Source organism: Rhamphochromis sp. 'chilingali', assembly GCF_963969265.1.
Source record: "Rhamphochromis sp. 'chilingali' genome assembly, chromosome: 18".
Classification (NCBI taxonomy): Eukaryota; Metazoa; Chordata; class Actinopteri; order Cichliformes; family Cichlidae; genus Rhamphochromis; species Rhamphochromis sp. 'chilingali'.
Window position 1 is genome coordinate 19,909,161 of NC_137945.1, and position 24,443 is coordinate 19,933,603.

Consider the following 24,443-nt stretch of genomic DNA (forward strand, 5'->3'; position numbering starts at 1 on the left):
TGTTTTCCTTACTCAATAATGGCTTCCTAACAGCAGCTCTTCCACTGACACCATTTCTGATGAGGCTTGAGTGAACAGCAGATGTATCAATTGAAGGGGCAATGCATCTCTCAGGTCCTCCGTCAGGTCTTTGCTGGATTTGTTTCCCGTTTCTTAAAGACCTGACTATCAGACGCTCTTCTGCTGTAGTCTTTAGACCTGCACCTTCTTTTGTGTTACTCCATCAGATTTTTTTAAGGGCATGCCACACACCATACTGAAAGATGCCAAGTTTTCAACTAAGAGCTCTTTGAAAATGACCTTCTTGGTACAGTTTTATGCCTTTCAAACTGTTATCTTTGGCATTTCATATTTTGATGTAACAAATGAGTTTTGTGACAGCTGTTAGTCACAAAGAGCCTAAAGATACAATTTAAAATGGGTTCTTTGTTAAGTTGTGTGATGTGTAGACACAACATTGTTTCATGCCTTGACTTAGGTGCCGTTTTCAGAGTTGAATGATTTGTAGGTCAGTGTTAAGTTGGTCAACAAACAAACACATTCTTCTGAAAATGTGAAGGTACAAGGACTGGACTCAAGATGACTGAAAAAGCAGCCAGTTTCCAGTGTTAAAAAAAAAAAGAGGAAAACTTTCAAAACTCTTGCCCCAAACCCTCTTTAGAAGTCTATTTTTCTATATGTTAGCTGTTGCTATTGCACTTAATGTCCGTCATAATACAGGGCATTATTCATCAACAATCCAATAGAAATGATACTGTTAAAATGACACAGACAGCATTAATCTGACTCTCTCCCTCCGGCAAAGAAGTTTCCATTCTGAGCTGACAACATAATACTTTAATAGTTACTCTGTCGTTACATTCACTGTAGCAGTATACCTGTTTTATGGATTTTTTTTAAGAGCTAGAAACGCTAAGTAATAAAATTAATGAAACCTGCATTTCATTTATCTGCTTGACAATCGGGGTCCTGGTATTGTGTATGCTGACTGTCAACCTGTAATGGCTGTCTGGGACACCTCACTGTAAGAAAAGCCAGGCCTGCTTCACCTGCTATATCAAGTCAAAATCTCTGCTTCAGAGCAGGGCCACTGCACTCTAAGAACTAAAACTGATAATTACTTAAATATTTTGGTGCAACACTTTTACACTCAAAAATAATGAGTAAATGCAAAAACAATCACATCTCTTAAATACACCTTATTAATTGAGTAAATCCAACTAAAATGGAATAAGTTGTTATGAACAATTAAAGATGTTACAGTAACATACAAAATTGAGTAAATACAATTGAAAATCTAAGTTAAAACAACAGTAACCAAAAGTTCAAACTACATAAAATATTAATTAGGAAATGCTGAAATGCTTGGCACATTTAACCTACACCATTACAATTATTTGTTTTTAAATAATGGTGCAATTTACTTAATATTTTTAAGTTAATTTAAGCAAAAACATTAATTACAATTAAGTGTTTATTTTATTTATACACACACACACACACACACACACACACACACACACACACACACACACACACACACACACACACACAGGAAAAAAGAACCACGTCAATTCAACATTGTTCACAATGATTTATTTTAAACAGCTTTTTTGTGAATCACACATTTAGCAGATTCCTTCTCTGAACACAGTGAGCTGAAATCTGTTCTACATTCAGTGGATAAAACTTGGATAAAATTTCAGTCACAACAGCCTTATATAATAAAATTGCATCCAAATTGGCATGCTTGATAAAACTCTGTAAAACTGGCATATTGATGCTAACAACAAGAAAAATGTACCTGCCATACAAAGAATAAAAGTGGCTCAAGTGAACGCAGTGCTTTACCTTTTCAGAAAAGGTCAAATGACAAAAATAAAATTAAGATCCCAAAAAGATATAAATCCTGAAAAAAAAAACCATTTGCACTGTGACATAGTTTTTGAACATCTTATTTTGATTCCAAAAAATCGGGAAGATTATAACTAAAGAGTGACCAAAAAACATCCATAATGATACTCTCCCATTTACACCTTAATGTGAATCTGGAAAGTTAATACAAAAACACAGTTTATGGTACAAACATTATTTATGAACAGGAATGTCAAAACAATGTAATGTCGCAACTGAACCTTTTGATGAGCATTACATGTCACTTAACAAGTCTAACACTTTAAGAACAGCCCTGTGAAATTTTGTCTACAATGAACAGAGGTCATTTTTCAGTCTTTGAACCTTGACAGAAAGGTTTCCTGGATCCAGCTCCATGAACACTTTTCGAAATGCTTCAAATGTGCATTTGAAATTCTTGGGGTATTTCAGATCCAGAGCATAGCACAGTCCCAAAAGATAGCAACAGGCTTTGCTCAGATTCCCAAGTTTGCCCAGAACAGTAACGCCTTCAATAACAATACCCACATCAGTAGGTTCGCCTGACCTGTCTTGATTCTGCAGCAGGTAAATCTTCATCACCTCCTCAGCCAAAGCCTCTTCAACAAAGACAGCATCAGCACCGTCCTTTAAAAAGAGAAACAACTGTTTTAAGCTCACATATTTCCAAACATTGAAACAAAAAGTTTCATTTGTATGACATCACCGGTACTCATAATATGTAGACACTGTGCTCCAAAATCTTATAGCAATAGCAAATGCTATTCTTTTGTATGCTTTGAAGTGTTTTTTTTCTTTAGAACAGTATCTTAAAACTTTTCTATGATCTCACAAGCTAAAATAAACTACCGTAATTGTCGGGCTATAAGCCGCTACTTTTTGCACCAGCTTTGAACCCTGCGGCTTTTAGTCAGGTGCGGCTTTTCTCTGGATTGTCCATGATTTTTGTCATATCGTAAGATTTGTTTTGTTTGTTCCGCTGTTGCCTGGCGGAAGGGCATGTGATCAGACACACAGTATCGGGGTTCAAGAGTGGTATGTTGGTCACATGTCCATCCGCCAGGCAACACAGTGCCGTACAAGTAGCGCGAAAAACAAACTTCAAAGTAGCGCTACGCGTTCAGCGGGAGGCGTGGATGACGAGCGGTGATAAACTTGCGAAAAGCAAGTTATGCTCAATTCCACCGGTGGATTCTGACAGCGTGGAAAAGTGTGAAAACATCCACGATCACCAACGGATTTGAAGGGCTGGACTGCTGCATGATGGAGAGGAGGACACCGCCACGGCCCTTCTGAGGGTGTTCGACTCTGACACTGACAATGAGGATTTCTTTGGTTTTGAAAGTGACAACGAAGGAGAGAAGCGGAGAGTGGATGACGAAGCCATCCTGAGCCTGTTCGTTTCCGACACTGGAGAAGAGGACTTTGGTGGTTTTAGTGCGCAGGAAGAAGAGAAAGATGGTGGTGAATGACTGACTTTTCTTCTTGTTAAAGCCGTGTCGCTGCACCTGAGCCTAAAAGGTAGTCTGAATCTATTTTTCTGGTGTGCTGCAGGTTATTGTTATGTACTACATTTGTTACTCATTTATGAAGCACAGTACATGTGTCCTACTTGTAATTACCGCTACTTGTACATATACCTAAAAAGTTATGCAAATATGTACCCATAACTTGTTTTTCAAGATATTAATAAAAGGGGTGTGTCTCCAAACAGCCATCTCTTTCCTGACAATTCCCTTTGTGCATATTCTCTTACATATGATAAGTCAACATTGAAACACCTGCGGCTTTTGGTCAGGTGCGGCTAATGTATGTACAAAACAGGATTTTCCCCTGATTTTAGCTTGTGCGGCTAATATTCAGGTGCGCTTTGTAGTCCGGGAAATACGGTACTAATATTCCTAAAACAGATTTATTGCACCAACCTCAAAGGTTTTGATTAAGGCACTTGGATCCTCTCCCAGATGGTCAATGAAACATCTGATGATGACTTCTCGTTTTTTCTCGATGGAATTTCCACTCTGTAAAACAGGAAGTCTCAACTGAGGCAAAATTTGCACATTTAAAACATGACTTACCATTTCTAGCTTAAACATAACTATTTTTTTTCTGTTGTTGACCTGTTTTCACACCCACCATCAAGGTAAGAACACCTGTGGAGCTAAAATATTGAACAGAAACCTAAGAAAAGCCGTTTTTAGTGGAAGGGCCTCTTCAATGCTGTGTTGGAACGTTTTTGTGGTTAGAAAATGCAATCTTCCTTACCTGAAGCAGAAGGTTTAACTGTGCCCTGTGGCGTTGTCCAGCAGCACCTTTCTTGGCTTGAAACAAGGACAGGAGTTTGGATGAATACAAGTCCAACGATGACATGAACTTTGGTTCAAGGTTCAGGGTCGTGATCCTATGAAACGCTGCACTGACCTGGATGGGAGAGGACAAAAAATCTGAAGGCCAAAATTCTGATTCAATCAAAAAAAATAAAAAAAAAATAAAAAAATCTACCATTTTTTGCAACCTGGACCTTATTTTCTAACATGCAAAAGATTAATTTACACATCCAGACATAAATCCATATAAGTGGAGTTGTTCAGTATGCAGACTAAACCCTCAACATAAAGTATTATCTTCCACTAAGCTTCTAAATTTTATGTTATGAATTGCTTGCACTATTTCCCTGTGAGATTGTATAATCTTAGAGGGAAGAGGCGGAGCCAGGTTGCCCTCTGAACCATCGTCTGCCAGGCAGCGATGCGAAAGGAACACACCGCTGAAGTGGCGCACATATTCAGAATCGTGTCAGCGGCTTTACAGAGAAAGCCTTTCAGCTCCTCTGGCAGCTCTGCTTCCTCCACCTTCCTGGAGATGACAAACGCTAGCAAATCAGTGTTGTTAGTCAATGCAGCTGACTGAACAGTGCATTGATGTGCGCGATCAGTGAACCTTGCTATCAGCTGGTCAAGTTTGGCGGGATGGGCCGGTCGCTGTCCAACGACCTTGGTCATTTTGGTGCCGAAAACTGAAGCGAGGCTCGGCTCCAGAGGGGGAACAGGCGGAAAACTCCGGTCTGTGAAGCCCTCTGTGAAGCCCTAGGTAGAGACCGGCGCTCTAATCTTCGCTGGCTCTGCTGCTGCCTCAGAGAGGTTGGTCATCATCCCTGGGAACTGAGGCCAGATGGGATCTGGGCAACGAGAGTGAGTGGAGCCATACCTTCCCGCCAGATCATGGCCTGTATTTATATAGCGCTTTACTAGTCCCTAAGGACCCCAAAGCGCTTTACATATCCAGTCATCCACCCATTCACACACATTCACACACTGGTGATGGCAAGCTACATTGTAGCCACAGCCACCCTGGGGCGCACTGACAGAGGCGAGGCTGCCGGACACTGGCGCCACCGGGCCCTCTGACCACCACCAGTAGGCAACGGGTGAAGTGTCTTGCCCAAGGACACAACGACCGAGACTGTCCAAGCCGGGGCTCAAACCGGCAACCTTCCGATTACAAGGCGAACTCCCAACTCTTGAGCCACGATCATCAGATGGGGGTGGAGCAGGCTGAGGGACGGGAAGTTCCTTCTCACCAGCTGCCTCCTGGATGATGCCAGGCAGATCCAGGAGCAGCGCACCAACAACTGGGAGCGGCGTCCTTGCCGATATGTGAAGGCCAGGGGTGGATGAGCGTCGGCTCATCCACCCTTCTGTCACCAGGCTGCCCAGCTGGGAGGCAGTGGAGCTGCCACCACTGCCGTTTTCCTCACGGTGGGTGGAATCATCCAATTCCGGCCCACCATCGAAGAACTCGATGGCTTCTTCCAGCGAGTGCCTCTCTTAGTGGGAACGCCTCCTCAGCATCAGCCTTGAAAAAGGCTGACCTCCGCTGCTTTTCCTCTGGCGGGAGGAGCTAACAGGAGCAGCAATAGGATTAAGGTGTGAGGGCAAGGTCCGCATGGTGAGGACCGAGGCAGCCCATGCAGACGGCATGTCGGTCATACGACATGATGTAGCCGGTCTGGCAGGATGGACACAGACGGATGGTCTCGCTGGACATCTTCTGGCTGGCTGAAGAAAAACGGTAGAGCCGATTTCCTGGTCTCACCGTAACTTATACTAGACCAGGGTGAGGCCCACACAGCAGGTGGGCGTGGACTAAAATACTTCAGTGCTGCGCGCACAAGGGGAATACCCACTTAAAGGGCTGCGCCTATACTCATGGTGACACTGGATGACAGGCCATGAACTCATCAATATATTTACTGAACTGAAAAATTCTCAAAATTTAGATTTGGCATTTGTATGACTAAAATAACCCACCACAAAACCAGTATAAATATTTAGGTGGTATCACCATCCACTACTCAGCTTGTATAAAACAATATCATATCCTTCCAAAATTTAACACATCAACTCTGAGTAAAATTACCTGCTTTACTTTGTAGTTGATGCAGATTTTTTTCCTGGTGGTGAAGATGGTGCTGAAAAAATACAAATCAAAACTTTATCATTACAAAACATGTCACTGAGTAATCTGCCATAACACCAATCTCTTATAAGAAAGTTTAGCTTGGATTGAAATAAACATTTATTTATGTAAATTGGGAGTAACTAGGCAAGGCAAGGCAAATTTATTTGTATAGCACAATTCAACAACAAGGTGATTCAAAGTGCTTTACAGAGAAACAAAAACAAATAAAAAGCATGATTTAAAATTGATTAAAGCAAGCAAACAAACAAACTAACAAACAAAACAGTATATAAAATCAAAACATAAAATCACAACAGTAGATAAAATCAGTAGTTAAATGTAAGTTTTGAAATTTAAGCTTAAAAGTGTGGATTTGGTGCTTTATTCAAATGCAGCAAAGAATAGGTGAGTCTTCAACCTGGATTTAAATAAACTGAGTGTTTCTGGAACTATACTATACTAACTATATACTAACTATACTGGAAATGATGGTACTTTTGGCTTGACCAAAAGGACCAAAGCTTTTTTTTTTTCATTATTTTCTGGGATCTGAAAGGAAGTAGGGCCCCCAGTCTAAATTTACTTAAGGCCCCATAGTACTTTGGACCGGCCCTGGATGAGGTAATCTGCTGACCCGGGCGGTCCTGTCAGCGTTCTCTCAAAAACTGGCCCTGTTCGGGACAAAGCTGAAAGCAGCGTCTTATATGCTCTGAAAGACCCCACATAGAACAAGAAAGCTAAGCAGCATGGTTGCTGCTATGAACTGTTCCGCGGGCAGGTCTTCTTAGTTACCAAAGCCATTGGTGACGTCTGTTCATCTCCTCCTGAACAACCTGACAGAGTGAGTCAGGCCGCGTGACTACCGCAGCTCCCGCACCGCGACTCAACAGGGCCATTTTCTAGAAATGTCTGAGCACACCTGCTTTCACGTGGTTCCTAAAATGCCCCCAATTAAACGGTCAGGTCGCTGGTACCGGGACATTCCGGTCAAATTACCCGGAACGCAGATAGCGACTCAGAACGTAAAAGGATAAAAGGGCGCGGTTTCCCGCCGCCTTGACTGGAAGACGGGTTGAAAACTTAAATTAACGTGCACAAACACGCTGCGAAAAGTGAGCCACCATGACAAACGCTTTCTTCAGAACATGTTATAAAAGAACGGTGTGGATAAAGACAGCTAATGTAAGAATTGGTCACTTACCTGAAAACGTTACCAAGTCTGCAGTGGATGTGCGTCTGTCTCGTTCAACGTGCAGAAAATCTCCCATGAGGCCATGCTCCTCGCGTGCGGTACATGCCAAAGGTCATTAGTCTTACTCAAAGTTTTAAGTTAGTATTGGGGGACAAAATTATATTGATTTTTGAACCATTAATAATTAAAGTTAAAGACAATGATAAGTATGAATACCAGTGTCTCAGTTATTATGAGTACTTTCTATGAGATATATTGAGTAGATTTAAATAATGCACCCTGTGTTTCAAATACAGAATTTTTTCTTTTAAATAAACTTGAACAAAAGAGCTCAGTTCAACTCAAAAACTGGTGTTGAAAATTTAAGCATTCTTTTCAGTATTTTCAACTCAAGATAACACTTTTGTGATTTTCAAAGATTTAATCAAGGTCATCTAACTTAGAATTATAATGATATTTACTAAGCCCCTGAATAATTTTTTAGGGTGTGTATGGCTGATATTACACTGTTGTCCAGTGGTGAACCCACAGCAAATCACCCAATTAAAACCCACGTTTTTGTTTTCAGCAAGAATTTTCTGAATGAGAGAAATAAAAATAGAAGTTAGATGTTTGATTGTATGATGTGTGATTGACAAGGATCTCTAAAACTAAAAAGTATTTGTATTAATATTATTATTTTTTAAACACAAACCTAAGTACAATAACTTAAAACTGAAACTAGTTATTATATGTTGTTAACAACTATTGTAACTGCAGTTGTAACCACTGACCTACATTATGAACAGATAATTCAAAAAGTTGTTTATTAAATACTGTCTGGTTATTGATTAACTGTACTAAAAATCAGATAGTGGCTTCTTCATGTTGCTCTACTGTTTTGCTCCACATTGATCACAGCAGCGGATACTCAAGAAGGACATTTAATAAATTGGACTAGTCTTGTAAGATTTTACGAAGTACAGATTACGGTATTCGCATGATAACAGAGCCATCGTCGCGATGAAGTCCATGTCCAAGGTAAATAAAGTATTTGTACAGCAGATGCAACACGCCAGAGGCCTATTCCAGGCGAGTTAGTCAGCCAGTTTTGAGAACCTAGCATAAATATGACTTTAAAACAGTTGGGAATTGTGCTTATTGCTTAGCTCTTTTCTAATTATACAGTTCAGTTTTGTTTTGTTTTGTTTTTTTTAAAAAAGAAAAGAAAACCGCTTTAATGTGGGAACTTTGACCTTGACTTAACCTTTAGTGCTTTTTCTTTCTTTTGAGCTGTGCTGCTTGTCTTCATGAAAAGCCAATAAAACTAGCAAACTAACATCTTCCAAACGCCTTCTTCTACTGGACAAGCCACACTCTCAAGCAGGACAAAGAAAGGAAGAAAAATCTCCTTATTAAAGAACTTGGGCTGTACTTTGTGCACTCTTTCCATTTTTTCGTCACTGTTATTTAGGTGGCCAACATTGGTTCGGACTTGCATAGGCTAACATTGTCTCTTAACGTAAATTAGCCGCTGCTTGCTAACAACGTTAAATGCTACTTACTTATTTATGATTTCATGCTTTAATTTTAAAGAAATACTTCCCGATGCATAACAATTAAGAATAACTGTAAAAACATGGAAGCAAAAGGCAGCTGAAGCTGATGCCAACGCTGGCATCGGTATTGGATTGATACTGACGCAATAGGATCGATATCTTGATGCATGCTGTCATCCAGGTAAGTAAATCTCCAAAAGTTGATTCTGTTCATCTGGAGGTAGCGTTTTGTGGGAGAAACATTTCTCCCACAAAACTGGACCTCCCAGCCCATTGTTCCTTCAGTGGGCTAGTTTCAGTCATTATGCAATGTACCATTTATAAGATTGGGGAAACCTGCAGTCAGCTGAGACTGAAGAAGTCACCTGGATGAGTGATGAAACGTTTCTCCCACAAAACACTATGTCCAGATGAACAGAATCAACTTTTGGAGAATAGGATCGATACTTTGCTTCTATTCTCCAATACAGTATGTTGCCCATTAAATTTTCTTAAATAAATTATTTGTTTAAATGGAAAAATAGAGCTCAAACATGCATTGTGAAACATTTATTAGCCTTTTTGTGCTGACTGTATAGTCTTTAACCTATATACATAGCAAACACTAACCCAAAGCGATTTAGAGTCTCAAAAAATGTCTGTGAAGGTTCTCAGTCATCCAGGTCATCGTAGTCAAATGAGCTTGCAAAGAAAAGGGTCTGGACTTCTTTAAGTTGCTTTCGCATGATATCATAATGATAAGGTGGGGGGCCAGGTTTCACAATGAGCTCAACTGAAAACCTGGCTGATTGGGACCCACACCCATTTTCACACCTTGGCTCATCAGGGGGTCCTTTGTCCCTCTGTGGGGGGTTACTCCCACTAGGTTTAAATCTGGGACTCCCCACCATTTGACCTTAGAACTGAAGAAGCTTCTCGGATGAGAGGTGAAACGTCTTCAAGCAACTTAAAGAAGTCCAGACGCTTTTCTTTGCAAGCTCAGTCTCAAAAAATATTTTTTTAAATAACCAATTTTTGTGGAAAGTGGAAATCACAAAAACTTTGTAATCATTAAAATGTCACTGCCACACAACACACTGTCACTCCCCTACATAAGCTGCCTTTATAGGTTAAAAGTATTGGTATTGGTATCGGCAGGACCTGCACCATATTCACTTGGTATCGGATCGATAACAAAATTTGCAGTATGACACGGCGCCAGTCAGCAGCGTTAGACGCTGACGTCAGTCACGGTTAGGAAAATCCAGCCAATCGCAAACGACAGCGCGCGAAGGCGGGGCAGCACGGGGCGGCCCTGGGGGGGGGGGGAATACAAACACCCAGGGTGCAGAGGCTCGTGTGTCAGTTGAAGCTTAAAGGAAAGGGGCTTGAAGGGAAAGCAAACACGGAAACTTTTCTGACAATATCACCGCTGAACAACTGGTAACTGCTGATATACTTTATCTGCTCCCCGTGCAGCTAGGAGCGTCTAATTGCTGAACTTCTTTTCTTTCTTTTTCATCTTTTAGATAACGCTTCAGCTTCAACGGTGCGCTCGTGACATAACAAACATGTCCCAGCAGGCAGTGAACGGGGTCTCGCACCGGGGCAGGGTGCTGACTTTGGACAGCATGAACCCCAACGTTAAGCGGGTGGAGTACGCGGTCCGCGGACCCATCGTCCAGCGGGCGGTGCAGATAGAGAAGGAGCTGAAGGAGGTAAAGTGGAGCCAAAGTTGGACAAAGCAGGAGAAAAGCGCGAACTGAGTTAAGAGTATCGCTGAGGTGGCACTCAGGAGGGAATTGGGTTTCAAAAGAATGGCTTGTTAATTTAAAGCTATGTGCTTTAAAGTGCGGGTTCTAACGTGGTTTTTTTTTTAAGTGTTAAATCATATTTCCCGTGTTTTTTTAATTGTTTGTTGTTGTTTTTGTTTGTTTTAGCCAAGGGGAAGACACGGTTATGCAGTTATGTACATACCCAGCTGTTGAAACTATTAAACAGCTGGAATCTAACTCTACACAGTCATAGGTCACACCTGTTGGAAATACCCCCATTATATATAAGCCCAGAAATTATTAAGATTGCCTCATATTAGATTTTGGCACTCAGTAAGTAAAAAGTGTAATTTTTCGACTCTGTTTCCTCCTGATACAGTTACAAAATAATAATTCAGGGCAGGCTTTGTGCATGAGATGCTTGACTTTTGCTGACTGGCTCAGAGAGTGGAAGCAGGACATTCAGGGCAGGTCAGCATTCAAAATGTTTGCATGCGCCACGATGAGCTTGTCGCCCTCTGCTCGTCTTACATTCAACAGGGCAATATTGATTTACTGTGCTCCCCTTAGGAAGTACAGCTAGGCTGAACAAGCTGTCTTTTGAAAGCTGTAACGCAACCCTCGGCTCTGCAGTTATGTCCTCTTCACGAGACACGTGATGAGCCTGCGGGGACGGCTCTGGCCTTCTTTGAGTACACTTTGCTCTCATCTTGCCAGGGGCGGCCAAAGGATCCAAAAGGATGTGTATAATACAAAGGGTTATTACATAAGAGGAGAGGGTGCACTCTCTGTCCTCCTTTGTTTCTTTCTGGGTTTACCCACCTCCCTTCTGCACGCGGGGGAGAGGTTTCATTGAACTGAGCTGCAGCTGTGAGGCCCAGCAGCCTCAGAGGCCTTTCTGTGCAAGGAGCCTTCTAACAAGCAGCCCCCCCCCCAGTTCTGGTGAAATGTGGCCTCACTTCTCTGGTTGTCAAATTGTTCTTCTTTGCTTATTGAAGCCAAAGCAAATCCTGCAAAAAAAAACTTTTCCCAGAAGTCATGACAAAGTTGACTCGTCATCTATTGGTGAGCTTCCTGTCAAATCTTTTAACTGGAACACTTACTGACAACTCAGCAGATATTATGCGTGTGTGCGTCTGTGTGATAATGACCCAGACATCTGGCAGAACAGTGCCCACAGTGCTAATTCAAGCATGAACCTAAGCTTCTGGCAGTTCTTCACTTCCTGTCATAATAAAAGGGTGACAATACACCAGTAGAACGGGGGAAAAGAGCCCATCTATTACTGTAAACAGTTCTTTAATTTTCTTTTACTGAAATGAACATTGAGTGCATTTCAGTAAAATTTACTTTGATAAACCACATGATTAAAGAAACAAGGTTATTTTCCACTTTGCCTTAGTTATAGCTTGAATGAACCATGTTCCAGTTACTCTAGCACAGTTAAGCATAGAGAACAAAGAGTCCAAACTACAGCTGTTGTAAGTGAAATAACATTCACGATGACTGTCAGGCCTGTTGTCCCACAGGCTTTCTCGGCCTGGTCTGCAGGTCTGGTCTGCGTAATATTCACCTGGTGCTGACTGAGCAGGAGAAACGGAGCAGCGAGCCGGGGAACCAACTGGCTCCTATTCTACCCGGAGAACAGCAGTCTCTTTGTTGCTCGAGAATGGGGGCTAAAAAGGAAAAGTGCTGCATCCCGTTACTTAGATTCCAATCAAGCTCTTATCTGACAAAATCCTAACTCAAAGGACATTTGAAAGCTTGCTCTTGATATTATTCAAGGACACAAAAATGACTAATAGTGACTTGGTTTCAAGGAAAATACTTTCAGTTGAACTTAGAGGCAGGTTGCTTGCTGTTTTGTCATGTAGAGCACAGTGAATCATGGCAAGAATAATGTAAACAGCAGTTTGTTTGTTGTGTGTATGTAGTTGTTTAACCCAAAGGACAACTTAAACTACAGTAAGGTAAGGTGTATATTACCACAATATAGTCCACTTATTTTGGTGAATGTTAAGAAGTAAATAAGACCCAAAATGAATGTTGGGTTGAGTTTACCAGCAATTTTTGTTTTCTTTCTGTAGCTATTTAGAAATGTAGTGAAACGTAACATTATTTCATCATGATAAAAACAATGCCCAATCATTTTCATAGATTAAAATTATCCTTTTGGTAATTTTGGTTAACAGAAATCTTCTGTTTTGTCTTAATTATCTTATAAATGGTTAATATGTTCAAACCTGAAGCCTTTCACTGGTGAAAGTCCAAAATCTCTTGAGGTAAGGAATTACATATAGGAAAAGCCGTGTAGAACCCATCTGAGGCAGGTTTCAGAATAGACAGTGGCTGCAGTTCTGCAGAAAACAAAACAAGTTCCCAAGATTTTTTGGGAGGTGCAAGAATTGGTGCGAGCCAGTAGAATGAGAACAGCATGTCCTGAATTTCAGAACCACAAAGACAGTTTACATAAACAGGGTGCAGTAAGCTCCAATGTACTTCTGGAACTGCTCTGTGGATTTTTTTCTTTTTATGTTCTTTGTGTTGTTGTTTTTTTTATTGTATTACTAGATAATAAAATGTTGTATCCTTGCCTGAAATGCTAATTAAAGGCCACTTGTGGAAGTGTTTGGTAAAGTTAAATGGCCACACAGCAGTGCACGGATACTGTCGCCTCACGACAAGAACATTCCTGGGCTGAGCCTCCTGGTACGCTGGGGCCTTTTTGTGTACTGCATGTTCACTCTGTGCTTGCATGACTTCCTCCCATAGTCCAAACAAATGCTTCTCAGGTTAAATGGATTTCTAAATTGGCTATAGGCGTCAAATGAGAATGTGTGGTTGTCTCTCTTGATGGTTTGGTGACTGGATGTACCCTGCCTCTTACCCACAGTTATGAAAAAGGATATACCACTTCCCCCTTTGAGTGAAGTGTGGATGTACTATGTAGTTGTGTTTATATCACAATGCAATACAAACTGGGGATTTGCAGTTTTCTAATTGTATTTCAGACAAACCTTCAGTGAAGGCTTAGTACAGTTTTCACTTTAGTTTTATGACTGGCCCAGGCTGTCCAAAGTAACAGAGGACATCTGTTATCACATGTCCTCCTCTAATTAACAGCAAAGGGTGGTGCATGTTGTGATCAGTAAATAGACAAATGGGCTCCAGACCAGCGTGTGCATAATTTGGTTAGGTGAAATAGTTGACGAGGAAGGGTTCAAATAAAATGAAGGTGGACAATGAGGTGGACAGAAGCAGAAAATGGTTTGGATAAATAGAGGAATGAAATGAAGAGGACTCAAGAGTGTCTTATAATTGGATTCAGCCTGCAATTTGTGAGTGAAACCCCAACATCAACAATAGCAAATGACGTTTTTGTGTGTCTGGTAGCCCTGGCAGCAGGACTGTGCCCTTCCAGGCCAGCACTTTTGCGCTGCAGCCCAAACTACAGTCTGTACCAGAGCCTTTGTAAAACAAAAACTTCTAATGGTGAGAAGATCCATGTGAGGTTTATGAGGGGACAAAAAGCTCTATGTGAGATGAATACAAGGACTTCTGATTTGAGAGATTATCTCATCAGGCCTGGGAATGCCTCAGAATCCCCCAGGAGCAAATGGAAAGTGTTGCTAGGGGTAAGGGCCTCTAGAATATCCTTCTTGGTCTGCTGCCACCATGATCTGACTCCCGATAACCTCAAAATTTTCAAAAGAAGAGCAAACCAAATAGGGAAAATGAAAAATACAACACTGCTTAAAAGTTAAAGGCACTGCAGCTAAAACCGTAACCAAAAGCAAACATTGCACATGAAAAAAGAAGATAAGCCTAATAATATCGAAGAACAAGGTGACTGACTTTAACTGCAGTTGTAAATTCCATGACATTAGTGTGTTCATTAATGATTACATGTATTCTTACAGCTCCTGAGACAAGTGTAGCCTGTACATTTGAACCCGTGGCTCTGTTAAACATGCTTGGGTGGAAGTAAACATAAAAAAAACATAATTCATGCTTGGCTTGCTTTCTACTCTTATGGTGTCAGCAAGTACAAGCTTTTATTGCTTTAAAGGATTACATGACAATACCAGTGCTTAAAGGGCAAAGAAATGCTAGCGCTCAGGACTGGTGACTAAGGCTACGTTCACACTGCAGGCGAAAGCGCATCAAATCCGATTTTTTTGACCCATATCCGATCATGGTATGACAGTGTGAATGGCACAAATCCGATATTTTCAAATCCGATCTGGGTCACTTTCGTATGTGGTACTGAATCCGATACATATCTGATGTTTTAGAAAGCGACTGCTGTTTGAACGGTCACGTCACATTAAATCCGTCTTTTACGTCACTGACACAAGACAGACGCCAATTATCAGCGCCGGAGAAGACATCGCGAATGCTTCCTGGCCATCCAGTGTAGATGTCAGTGAAACTGTTGGGAAGACAACGTGAACATTTTATTTGTACTGTATAATCTGCAGATTCTGACAGAAACCTGCAACTATCCTTTGAAGCACCGCTCCTCTCTAAAACAGCAATAAGGATAATTATTAGGTTATTTACATTACTTAAAGCAAAAATTGGGAAACGTAAAGTCCGAAGTCTTTATATTAAGGGCCATCAGTCAAACAATATTGTTTGCTCTGGGTCTAAACAGAGCGCGTTGTGTGTGACGTCTTCTTTTGGGCATGTCGGCCGCTTTGAGCGTTCACACTAGGGAGGCATTTTATTTGTAGTGCGAACAAGCAGACAAAAAAATCGGATTTGATCAAAAAATTGGAATTGAGCATTAAGACCTGCAGTGTGAAGGTAGCCTAAATGTCTGTCATGTATATGCTTGTCAGAAAGAAAACCTTCTCTTGTGATCGTGTTGAAATGGTGATCCCGTTCTCATACAGACTTTATTATTTAGTAGTTTGAGATTTTATGTGTAGTAATCAGTTATATGCTTGTAAGCTATAACCTGAGGTTGCTCAGATTAGGAGCACAGCAAAGGTGATTTGTGATGTACCTCTTGGAGTTACTTTGCAATTCTCAATCCTGCTTCCTATGAGTCTTTGTTTTAATCTCTCCCTACAAAGAGTCTCTTATGCCGGGTATGCTTCTCATCTGCTCTTCTCCAGATGTCAGTTATGATGTAATAACCATAATCATTTTAACCATGATTGATGTTGGATGTCAAAAGAAGGAACGGAGAAAAAGACAGGGAAAACAGTAACGTTTCTGCTTTACCTTTGCTCACTTGTTTCCTCCTCACTTACTCCTTTTTTACACGTCCAAACTTGTTTGGTGAGCATATGTTCCTAGAATTAACATTGCAAACATTTTTTTTTTCACACTTTGTTCAGTCACTGATATCAGGTACCTTTCTCTGTTTTGTTCCAGGGAGCGAAGAAACCTTTCACAGAAGTCATCAAGGCCAACATAGGTGACGCCCACGCTATGGGTCAGAAACCAATTACATTTTTCAGACAGGTTAGACCACTCTCTTGGTTAAAGCTTACAATCTGTTAATGCTTGTGTTTTTGCTAAGTAGGACGGACTCATAATTACAGAAGGAAACAAAACTGTATGACAGAAAACCCAAAACAACCCTAAAGCCACATATGAAATAATGTTGAAGCAACACATTCCCGCCGAAGAAATATTTAGTGGCCAGCTCCTTGTTAGTCTTGCAATTTAGGTCATATATTATGAAACTGGTGTAGCATGGTGGTGCAGTGGCTAGCACTGTCACCTCACAGCAAGAAGGTTCTCAGTTTAAACCATATGAAGCTTCCATGTTCTTCTTGGGCCTCTGGGTTTCCCCCAGATGCCCAAAAGCCATAGATGTCTATGTCATATACACAGTACTTTCAGCACTAAGATAAAAGTACTCAAATAGAAGCTTAATGGTGGCATTTTAGTGTAACTTTTGATATTGGATTTAAAATTAAAAAACATGAACAATAAATGCTTAACTTTGCAAATAATTACAGATTGAATAAGTCACAGTGGTCACAGTTGTGGGACATGTAGTGATTTTTGTTCTTTTCCTCTCAGGTCTTGGCTCTCTGCTCTTATCCAGCACTGTTGGAAGATAGCAAGTTTCCTGAGGATGCCAAGCAAAGAGCACGGCGCATTCTTGAGGCCTGCGGAGGCCACAGTATAGGTTAGACAACTCCCCCTCACTACACCAACCACATTCTCTGTCCCAGTCCTTCAGCACCTATGTCACTAGCATCTACGTCTATTTGTCTGCTTATCAATCATTAATTTGGACAGTCTGATCTCTGTGTAAACTGGTCAACTAAATATATTACTTGTTAAACAAAGTTCATTGTCATATCATTAGGGGCCTACAGTGCTAGCCAGGGGATCGAGTGCATCCGTCAGGATGTGGCGCGCTACATCGAGAAAAGAGACGGTGGCATCCCCTCCAACCCCGACAACATCTACCTCTCCACTGGGGCCAGCGATGCCATTGTGGTATGTGCTGACTCACTTTGCTGCTGTACAAATGGCAACTGAGGACAGGTGCTTTAGTCAGCTTTTGTTAAATATATACTTATCTGTACTTTGTACATCTCTAATACTACTCCACCCACAGACCTTTGTCTGTCTCACTTTTTTGCAACCCAATCAGGCTGCTGAATGACCTTAAAATACCCTAACTCCTGCACTAAAGATCCTGCAGTATGAAACTTGTTTTTCCCCAATATGTTTCTATGTAGGTGTTAAAGTTTGTCTCCCAACAAAATTGATTGTTTGTACTCTTCTTTTTAATGTACACAATCAACCCAACAGTCCATACATAGTCTCCATAATAACAACACTCCACTCTCCTCCTTTTTCTCTTTACACCTTCCAATCCAAGACCATATTGAAGTTGCTGGTGTGTGGGGAGGGTCGTGACCGAACAGGAGTGATGATCTCCATCCCCCAGTACCCTCTGTACTCAGCTGCCCTGGCAGACCTGGGCGCTGTCCAGATAAATTACTACCTGGACGAAGACAACTGTTGGAGTCTGAACATCACAGAGCTCAGGAGAGCGCTCAGTGCCGCGAGGGAGCACTGCAATCCTCGTGTCCTCTGCATCATCAACCCCGGAAACCCCACTGGTACACCTCTTTGCAGTTTCTCCATGTGACGTTAAGAAGCTGCTGATGTTTTAGAGTCTTGTTGTGTATGTGTGGACCAAAACCAAACCTAGTTAACAATAATATTTGATCTTGGACAGTTAAGACTTCAAAGACATTTAGTTTATTCTCTCTGTCTTCACACACTTCTCCTAATTATCAAACTCTCTGCCCTGTGTGACAGGTCAGGTCCAGAGCAGGCAGTGCATCGAAGATGTGATCCGATTTGCTAAAGAGGAACATCTCTTCCTCATGGCCGATGAAGTACGTATTTCACATTCTGTTTTGTGTCCGAGTGCAAACTTTTACGCTTTAAAGGTTTCTTTCAAACTTACTGCACTGCAGCAGTTGTTTCTTTTACTTTGCTAATATTTTATCATATACACCAAAAGGGTGTGAGAAAAATGTCTTTGATGTTTATAATATAATGAAGTGTTATTAATGTTAATAAAGCCATGTTTATTTTATTTTTTTAGGTCTACCAGGATAATGTATACGCAGAGGGCTGCCAGTTTCACTCTTTTAAGAAAGTTCTGTTTGAGATGGGACCGGAGTACTCAAACACAGTGGAAATGGCTTCGTTCCACTCCACCTCCAAATGTTACATGGGAGAGTGAGTATCTCACACAGATACAGCCACACACATGCACACGCCATAAATATAAAGAAAATAAAGTGAAAGCCAGTAAATATGAGTGGAAGCAGTAAACAAGATTAAAATACACTAAAAAAAAGAATTTTGTTACATATACACAATGTAAAATTTTACATTTATTAGTATCTAATTAAGTGAAATTGACTTGATTGCTTTTCTGGTTATACAAAGCATATTCTCTTAATGATTCATTGTTTGAATAAATAAACCTTTGATTTTATATATTTCAGCTGCATTTTACTCAACATAATTACTTCACGTTTTCATTGGGGGTTTATGGTTGAGTTTTACAGATGCTTATTAGTAATGCACCTCAACTAAAACCAATAAACAAGCACGAAAACCCCACAGGGCAGCTGAAAATGGTCCTTGGAGTTGTTAATCCTTGTTGACGTGTACATCTCCTTCAGTTAGAGCAAACTTTACCTTTCTTGTCTCTGTTTGTTTTCTAGGTGTGGATTCCGTGGAGGATACATGGAGGTCATCAACTTGGACCCTGAAGTGAAAGCCCAACTCATAAAACTAGTGTCTGTGCGTCTGTGTCCACCAGTCCCCGGACAGGCCCTACTGGATCTCGTGGTGAACCCCCCACAGCCTGATGAGCCCTCTTATGCCACTTTTATGAAGGTCTGAGTGTATGCAAACAGAATTAACTAGTGCAAACATCGCCTCACCTAATCTACACACAAAAGCTGTGTTAGGTTTGATAAAGTTCTCAGGTGGCACTCGGTCAGATCAGGTTTTGAAATTTGAACATACAATCAGAGCTGTTTTGTTTCACATCTTCTGGATTTCTACTCATTGTGGTCTGGTCTTCATTAAGTCTCAATTATAGATGACCACAATCTGACTAAACAAGTATGCAAACTGGTAACTCCCACAGATGTTCTCTTTAGCTGTTTGTGAGACTTAAACAATGATGAGAAAGGTTTTTGAATCATTCCTTAAAAAACACTCCTGCTATTACATCAGTATTTGTGGTGTCCGGATTGAGCTGCCCTGTTCTGATTACTTCGTCTCAGCTGCTCCATCTTTTTCAATTATTTTCCACTGTTGTTGATTTACTTATGTTGGACTTTTGGTTACTGTCTTTATGCATTACATAACCCTTGGATGTGTCATGGACTACTGCCCCGAGAGGCGCCTGTAAAAAATTTTTATTGTTTCATCAGTGAGTCCAAGGGATTCATGTTCTGAGATAGCAAAATGTCCTGTAACCATTCTGCTCCATGCTTCATGATCCAGAGTTAAGATGAACTTTTGGTGTTAGTGTGATGTGTTTGCTGTCTAAAAGTTTTATAGAACATTAATATTATATTTTGAAAACTCATTATTTTTGAAAAGCAGTAGTTTCTTTCATGTTGTCCATTGACATTTTATTTAGTCTGTTGTCTTCTAGCAAGGTGCAGAAATTGCTTCATACCTTTTTTTGAATTACACTTAGTTATGTTTTCGCCCATTTCAAGACTGCGCTCTGTGCTCTTGGCGTGATCTTTCAGTACCCTTTTCTGGGAGATTAGCAGCAGTCTTGAATTACCTTCCTTGTATGCAGTTCGTAAAAATATAAAGTGAACATTACACCCAGGTGTTTGCGAAGGCTTTTGTAACCGTTTTCTAACTTTCGGAGATCTGTAATGCTTTAAACGTTGTTGTAATCAAGGTTCGGTTCACACTGGTCTTTCTTAGGCACAGACTTTCACAACCACACTTTGAGTTGCTTTATTTGCTAGGAAGGCCTCTACTGCAACTCACACTTCCAATCTAATCTCCTTACTTGGTACACCTGACTCCGAGTAGCTTTTAGAGAAGTCAATGTCACAGAGGTTCTCTTAGGTTGGTTTTTCCAGCCTGCTTTGTGAGTAATTAACTCGATGTGTTCAGTGAGGACTTGAAAGACAGCTTGATCATCATTAATGTGCTCATAGCTAGTGCAAACCTTCAGTTGTCTTTGTTGTTGCAGTGTGTAGCTGCGAGTTTTAGCTGTGGGAAAGTCTGATCTTCAATTATTGTGTAGTGAATGGATGGCTACATACAGGTATGCCACCATTGGCCACAATGGGGCTGGTAAACAAACGATTGTTTGTGTTAGATTCAAAGCCTACGTCCTGAATTACACATTGAAACCAGATATACATGTTTTTGTCTACCCAGTATCTTTCCTTACTATTTTATGCAGAATACAAAATAATCATAGTTGGTACTTCACCAAAACCTGGCAAATGAACGCCAAAGTTAAAACAGTACATAGTATCATGTGAACATGGGCTGACATAGTAGCATTGTATTTTATTTTAAACGGCTTTCACTCATATAATGCTGACAGTTTTACCTTTTGTTTTCCCTCCAGGAGCGGACGGCAGTGCTATCAGCTCTGGCCGAGAAGGCCCGGCTAACAGAGCAGATCTTCAACACAGTGCCTGGTATCACCTGTAACCCAGTCCAGGGAGCCATGTACACCTTCCCTCGCATCACTCTACCTCAGAAGGCCATTGACAAAGCCAAGGTCTGCTCGATACACCCACTGCATCCCTTGAGTTACTCTTGTGTGCAGGCAATTTTGCTTATAAATAAGGTGTGTGTGTGTGCAGGAGTTGGGCCTGGTTCCAGACATGTTCTATTGTATGAGGCTGTTAGATGAGGAGGGAATCTGCCTGGTACCAGGAAGTGGCTTTGGTCAGAGAGAGGGAACCTACCACTTCAGGTCAGTATGGCTAAATTCACACGCTGAGTATGTTCAAATAGTTTTTGCTTAGAAAGATTTCAAAGTGAGAGAAGTGACCTGGAAGTATATGGATGGAAGAGCTGTTGGAATTATCTGAGCAAAAGAGCTCCAGTGTTTCCTTTATTATCTTCTGTAGCACAAAATACTGATATATTATGAAAAACACAAGCCTGTTAAACCCACAGTTGAACTACTAAATCTCCTTCTTGTCAGTTTGTTGCGCTGCATAAAAAATGTAGATTTGTGTAAGCTCTTTAAATCTAACTTGTGAGCAATAATAATTAAAGTGTGTCTGTATGATTTACGTTCATTTCTGGGGTGGGGGGGGGGGGGTCTTTTGAATGATCATGAATTAATAAAAAAAATATGGGATAAGAGCTAGATGGAGGGAATTTTCAGTCATAGAAATCCTAGAAAAGGAGTTGATGAGGAGTTATTTACACTCTGCAGCAGTAAAACTTAAAAAAATAATAATACACTTTATTTATTTATTTAGATTTATTTCATTGTTTGGCTATGAGGGACATTTACTAAGCGAGGCAAATTAGCTTGATGCCGCAATCACAGGATCATCTACTAACGGTGTACTAATTTACATACACAGCCAGTTCATTTCAATAATAACCAGCATTGTGCCCAGAGCAGAGCAGATTTGTGGCTCAAAAGCCAGCAGACCCAGTGAAGGAGGGAGTCGGACCAAAATAACACAGTGTAAACGCAGGCCTTAAGTATGTGTTTCTTTGTGAAAACAGCAATGTAGTTCAAGCAGAGGCTGAAAAGGAATCAGTGGTTTTCATGAAAGGACAAAGTCTCTGATACAAATTCCCGGGCTCTGTGTGAGGTCCCGTTGGCTGAGACTGAGGTGGTGTTCAGGGTTAATGCAGAGAAGCTCTGCGTTATTGCAAACCTTTCCACTGTATAAACTAGGGGTGAGGGGGGGAAATTGATGCAGCGGTGATATTTTGTGTGGCAATATTGTATCAATACAGGGACACCAGATACTGATATTTTATTAGATAACTTAAAGTACTCTCAGAATACTGACCCTATGTCTTTGTTTTTCTAAAAAATTCCAACCTTTGTAATGAAGTAGTAATTTTCATCAGTTCTCATTTATATGACCTAACTAAATCGGTGGGGTAAAAACGTGTGGATTGGTTTAAACCCCACAGCACCCAGTGTGACGTTAGTCTAGTTTGATTCGGTTGTGTTTTAATGCGGTTTCATTCTCTACGCACTTATCAAATTTCTTATCAATTTTACACCTTTCCTTGACATCATGACATTTTTTCATCAAGGTCAAGGTAAAGTGATTAGGAGGTAATTTTTGTACTAGTCAAACGTAACTACCGCCCCCTGCTGTCCACATTCAGAGTTGAAACTTTTCAGGTGTAAACTAAAACAAAAGGACATTTCACTTTGCATTCATTTTTAAGTCATATTGATATATATTCACCAACAAGAGAGAATGAGACATGAGACCACTTATATCTGTTTATTCTGATGTTGCATTACGTTTCTTTCTGTGCCAGTATTTCCATCTTGTTTGCATATGTGCTCCCACTAACACCCTCTGCTTATCCCCAAATCCAATTCCACTCGATCACAAGTTCTCTTGTGACATGAACAGTTTTCTTTAAATATGAACTTTTCAACTCTCCTACTGCCCTGCACTAACATTATGCTGAATTGTCTGAATCTAAATACACCTAAGTTTGGGTTTTATTACTCCTTTGCCCTGCTGCTCTTCTATTTGTCTCCCTTCCATCCTGAAGTTTGAGAAGTTAAACTTCTCTATCTTACAATATCAAACACACACACTTCATGACTTCAGGAGAGTTTGTGATCCTGTTCACTTTGTGGCTCACTTGTGCGTGCGGTGACACGTGCCTCATAAGCTTATCACTCATCTAACTGTGAATTTCAGTTGTGCTGCACAGAGGCAGCTGGCACTCTGAAACTCAATCCGAATCTGCAGCTAACTAGTCAGTACCTGCTCAGTCAGTTCATAATGTAAACATTTTGATTTAACTATGGAGAAAGTTTTACCTTACTAATTTATGGCTCAGCGGTGACACCTTGTGTCAGTTTACAGTCACACAGGTTTAAGTCTAAGCAAAGTGTGCATTTATATGAAAACAAACTAGTCAAAATAAAATAATGTAGTTTGTAAAACATGTTGAAAAAAAAGTGTAATTCATTGCAGTTTTTACCTCTCAGCTGTATGAAGCTGATGAGGTGTTATCCTCACCCTGCCACACAGGCAGGGCAGGCAGTGTGGACACAAGGTTTCTGAACATGATAACTGAAGATGAACGTGAACTAGGATTTTCAAATGCATACTACACCTGCACCTCTACTAGGAGGCTGAGGGGTAGCACTGGTGGCCAACAGTATTTAACAAATACTCCTTGATCCAAAAACAAAAAGCTGTATTGGATAAAGCCTGATTGTTTGCACCGTCCTTCTATTACGTAAATCTGATTTCCAGTTTTACAGCACCTCTACCGATACCTTTATCATTAATCTGAACCCACCTTTTCTCCGTCCAGAATGACCATCCTGCCGCCAACTGAGAAGCTGAAGGTGGTACTGCAGAAGATCCGGGAGTTCCAGTTGCGCTTCACACAAGAGTTTTCTTAATGGTCCCACATCTCAAGAACCAACTGTTCAGTGCCAGTATCATTAAGTACCTTTACGTGACTGAGGCAGAAGCCCCGTTCATGTTCGTACAGCACATGAAGATGATGTCAATAAGTTTTACTACATGATGCACTTTCTTAAAGTATTGCCCTGCAGGTTTTTAATGTTCAAACTGATGATAGTACTGATTGTCTCTGCAGTTTCTTACTCTGCTGGTGCATCCCTCTCCTGCCAATTCATTTTAAGGGATTACTTGATTAACTAACCGTTGTTTTATGCCCCTGCCACGTTGAGGCGTACTCTCTGGGCTGTTCACATGTCTCAGAATGTAGCCAATTGTATTAGTAATTGTTTTAATTGTTCTTAAATGTAATTAAAACCAAACACTTGTTTTCTGAAACTGCGTGCAGTGCCTGTTCCTATATTTGCAACACATTCTCTGGCATGACTTGTATCCATTAAACAAA

General features: G+C 40.8%; 2 protein-coding genes across 2 annotated transcripts; one reads left to right on the forward strand and one right to left on the reverse strand.

The window, feature by feature from the left end:
- Positions 1-1,497: 1,497 nt before the first annotated feature.
- Positions 1,498-7,581, reverse strand: LOC308386037 (uncharacterized protein). Its single transcript, XM_080865307.1, has 5 exons — positions 7,556-7,581; positions 6,313-6,364; positions 4,159-4,314; positions 3,819-3,914; positions 1,498-2,520 (listed from the first exon to the last, which is right to left on the reverse strand). The coding sequence occupies exons 3-5, from the start codon at positions 4,261-4,263 to the stop codon at positions 2,203-2,205; spliced, it is 519 nt and encodes a 172-aa protein (XP_080721433.1). The 5' UTR covers positions 4,264-4,314; positions 6,313-6,364; positions 7,556-7,581; the 3' UTR covers positions 1,498-2,202.
- A 2,806-nt stretch (positions 7,582-10,387) lies between these two features.
- On the forward strand, positions 10,388-24,376 carry LOC308385430 (alanine aminotransferase 2-like). Its single transcript, XM_080864303.1, has 12 exons — positions 10,388-10,506; positions 10,593-10,781; positions 16,224-16,313; positions 16,881-16,989; positions 17,173-17,306; positions 17,695-17,938; positions 18,141-18,220; positions 18,433-18,569; positions 19,064-19,238; positions 20,959-21,114; positions 21,200-21,312; positions 23,886-24,376. Exons 2-12 carry the CDS (start codon positions 10,635-10,637, stop codon positions 23,974-23,976), a joined length of 1,476 nt encoding a protein of 491 aa, XP_080720429.1. The 5' UTR covers positions 10,388-10,506; positions 10,593-10,634; the 3' UTR covers positions 23,977-24,376.
- Positions 24,377-24,443: the final 67 nt, after the last annotated feature.

Excerpts from the sequence above, each read along its gene's own strand:
- LOC308386037 (XM_080865307.1), bottom strand. The coding sequence starts at position 4,263 with ATGTCATCGTTGGACTTGTATTCATCCAAACTCCTGTCCTTGTTTCAA. Across the intron at positions 3,915-4,158 it reads AGTTAAACCTTCTGCTTCAG|AGTGGAAATTCCATCGAGAA; the intron begins GTAAGGAAGATT and ends CCTGTTTTACAG. Across the intron at positions 2,521-3,818 it reads CCTTAATCAAAACCTTTGAG|GACGGTGCTGATGCTGTCTT; the intron begins GTTGGTGCAATA and ends CTCTTTTTAAAG.
- LOC308385430 (XM_080864303.1), top strand. The coding sequence starts at position 10,635 with ATGTCCCAGCAGGCAGTGAACGGGGTCTCGCACCGGGGCAGGGTGCTG. Across the intron at positions 17,307-17,694 it reads GGGCCAGCGATGCCATTGTG|ACCATATTGAAGTTGCTGGT; the intron begins GTATGTGCTGAC and ends TTCCAATCCAAG. Across the intron at positions 19,239-20,958 it reads CTTATGCCACTTTTATGAAG|GAGCGGACGGCAGTGCTATC; the intron begins GTCTGAGTGTAT and ends TTTTCCCTCCAG.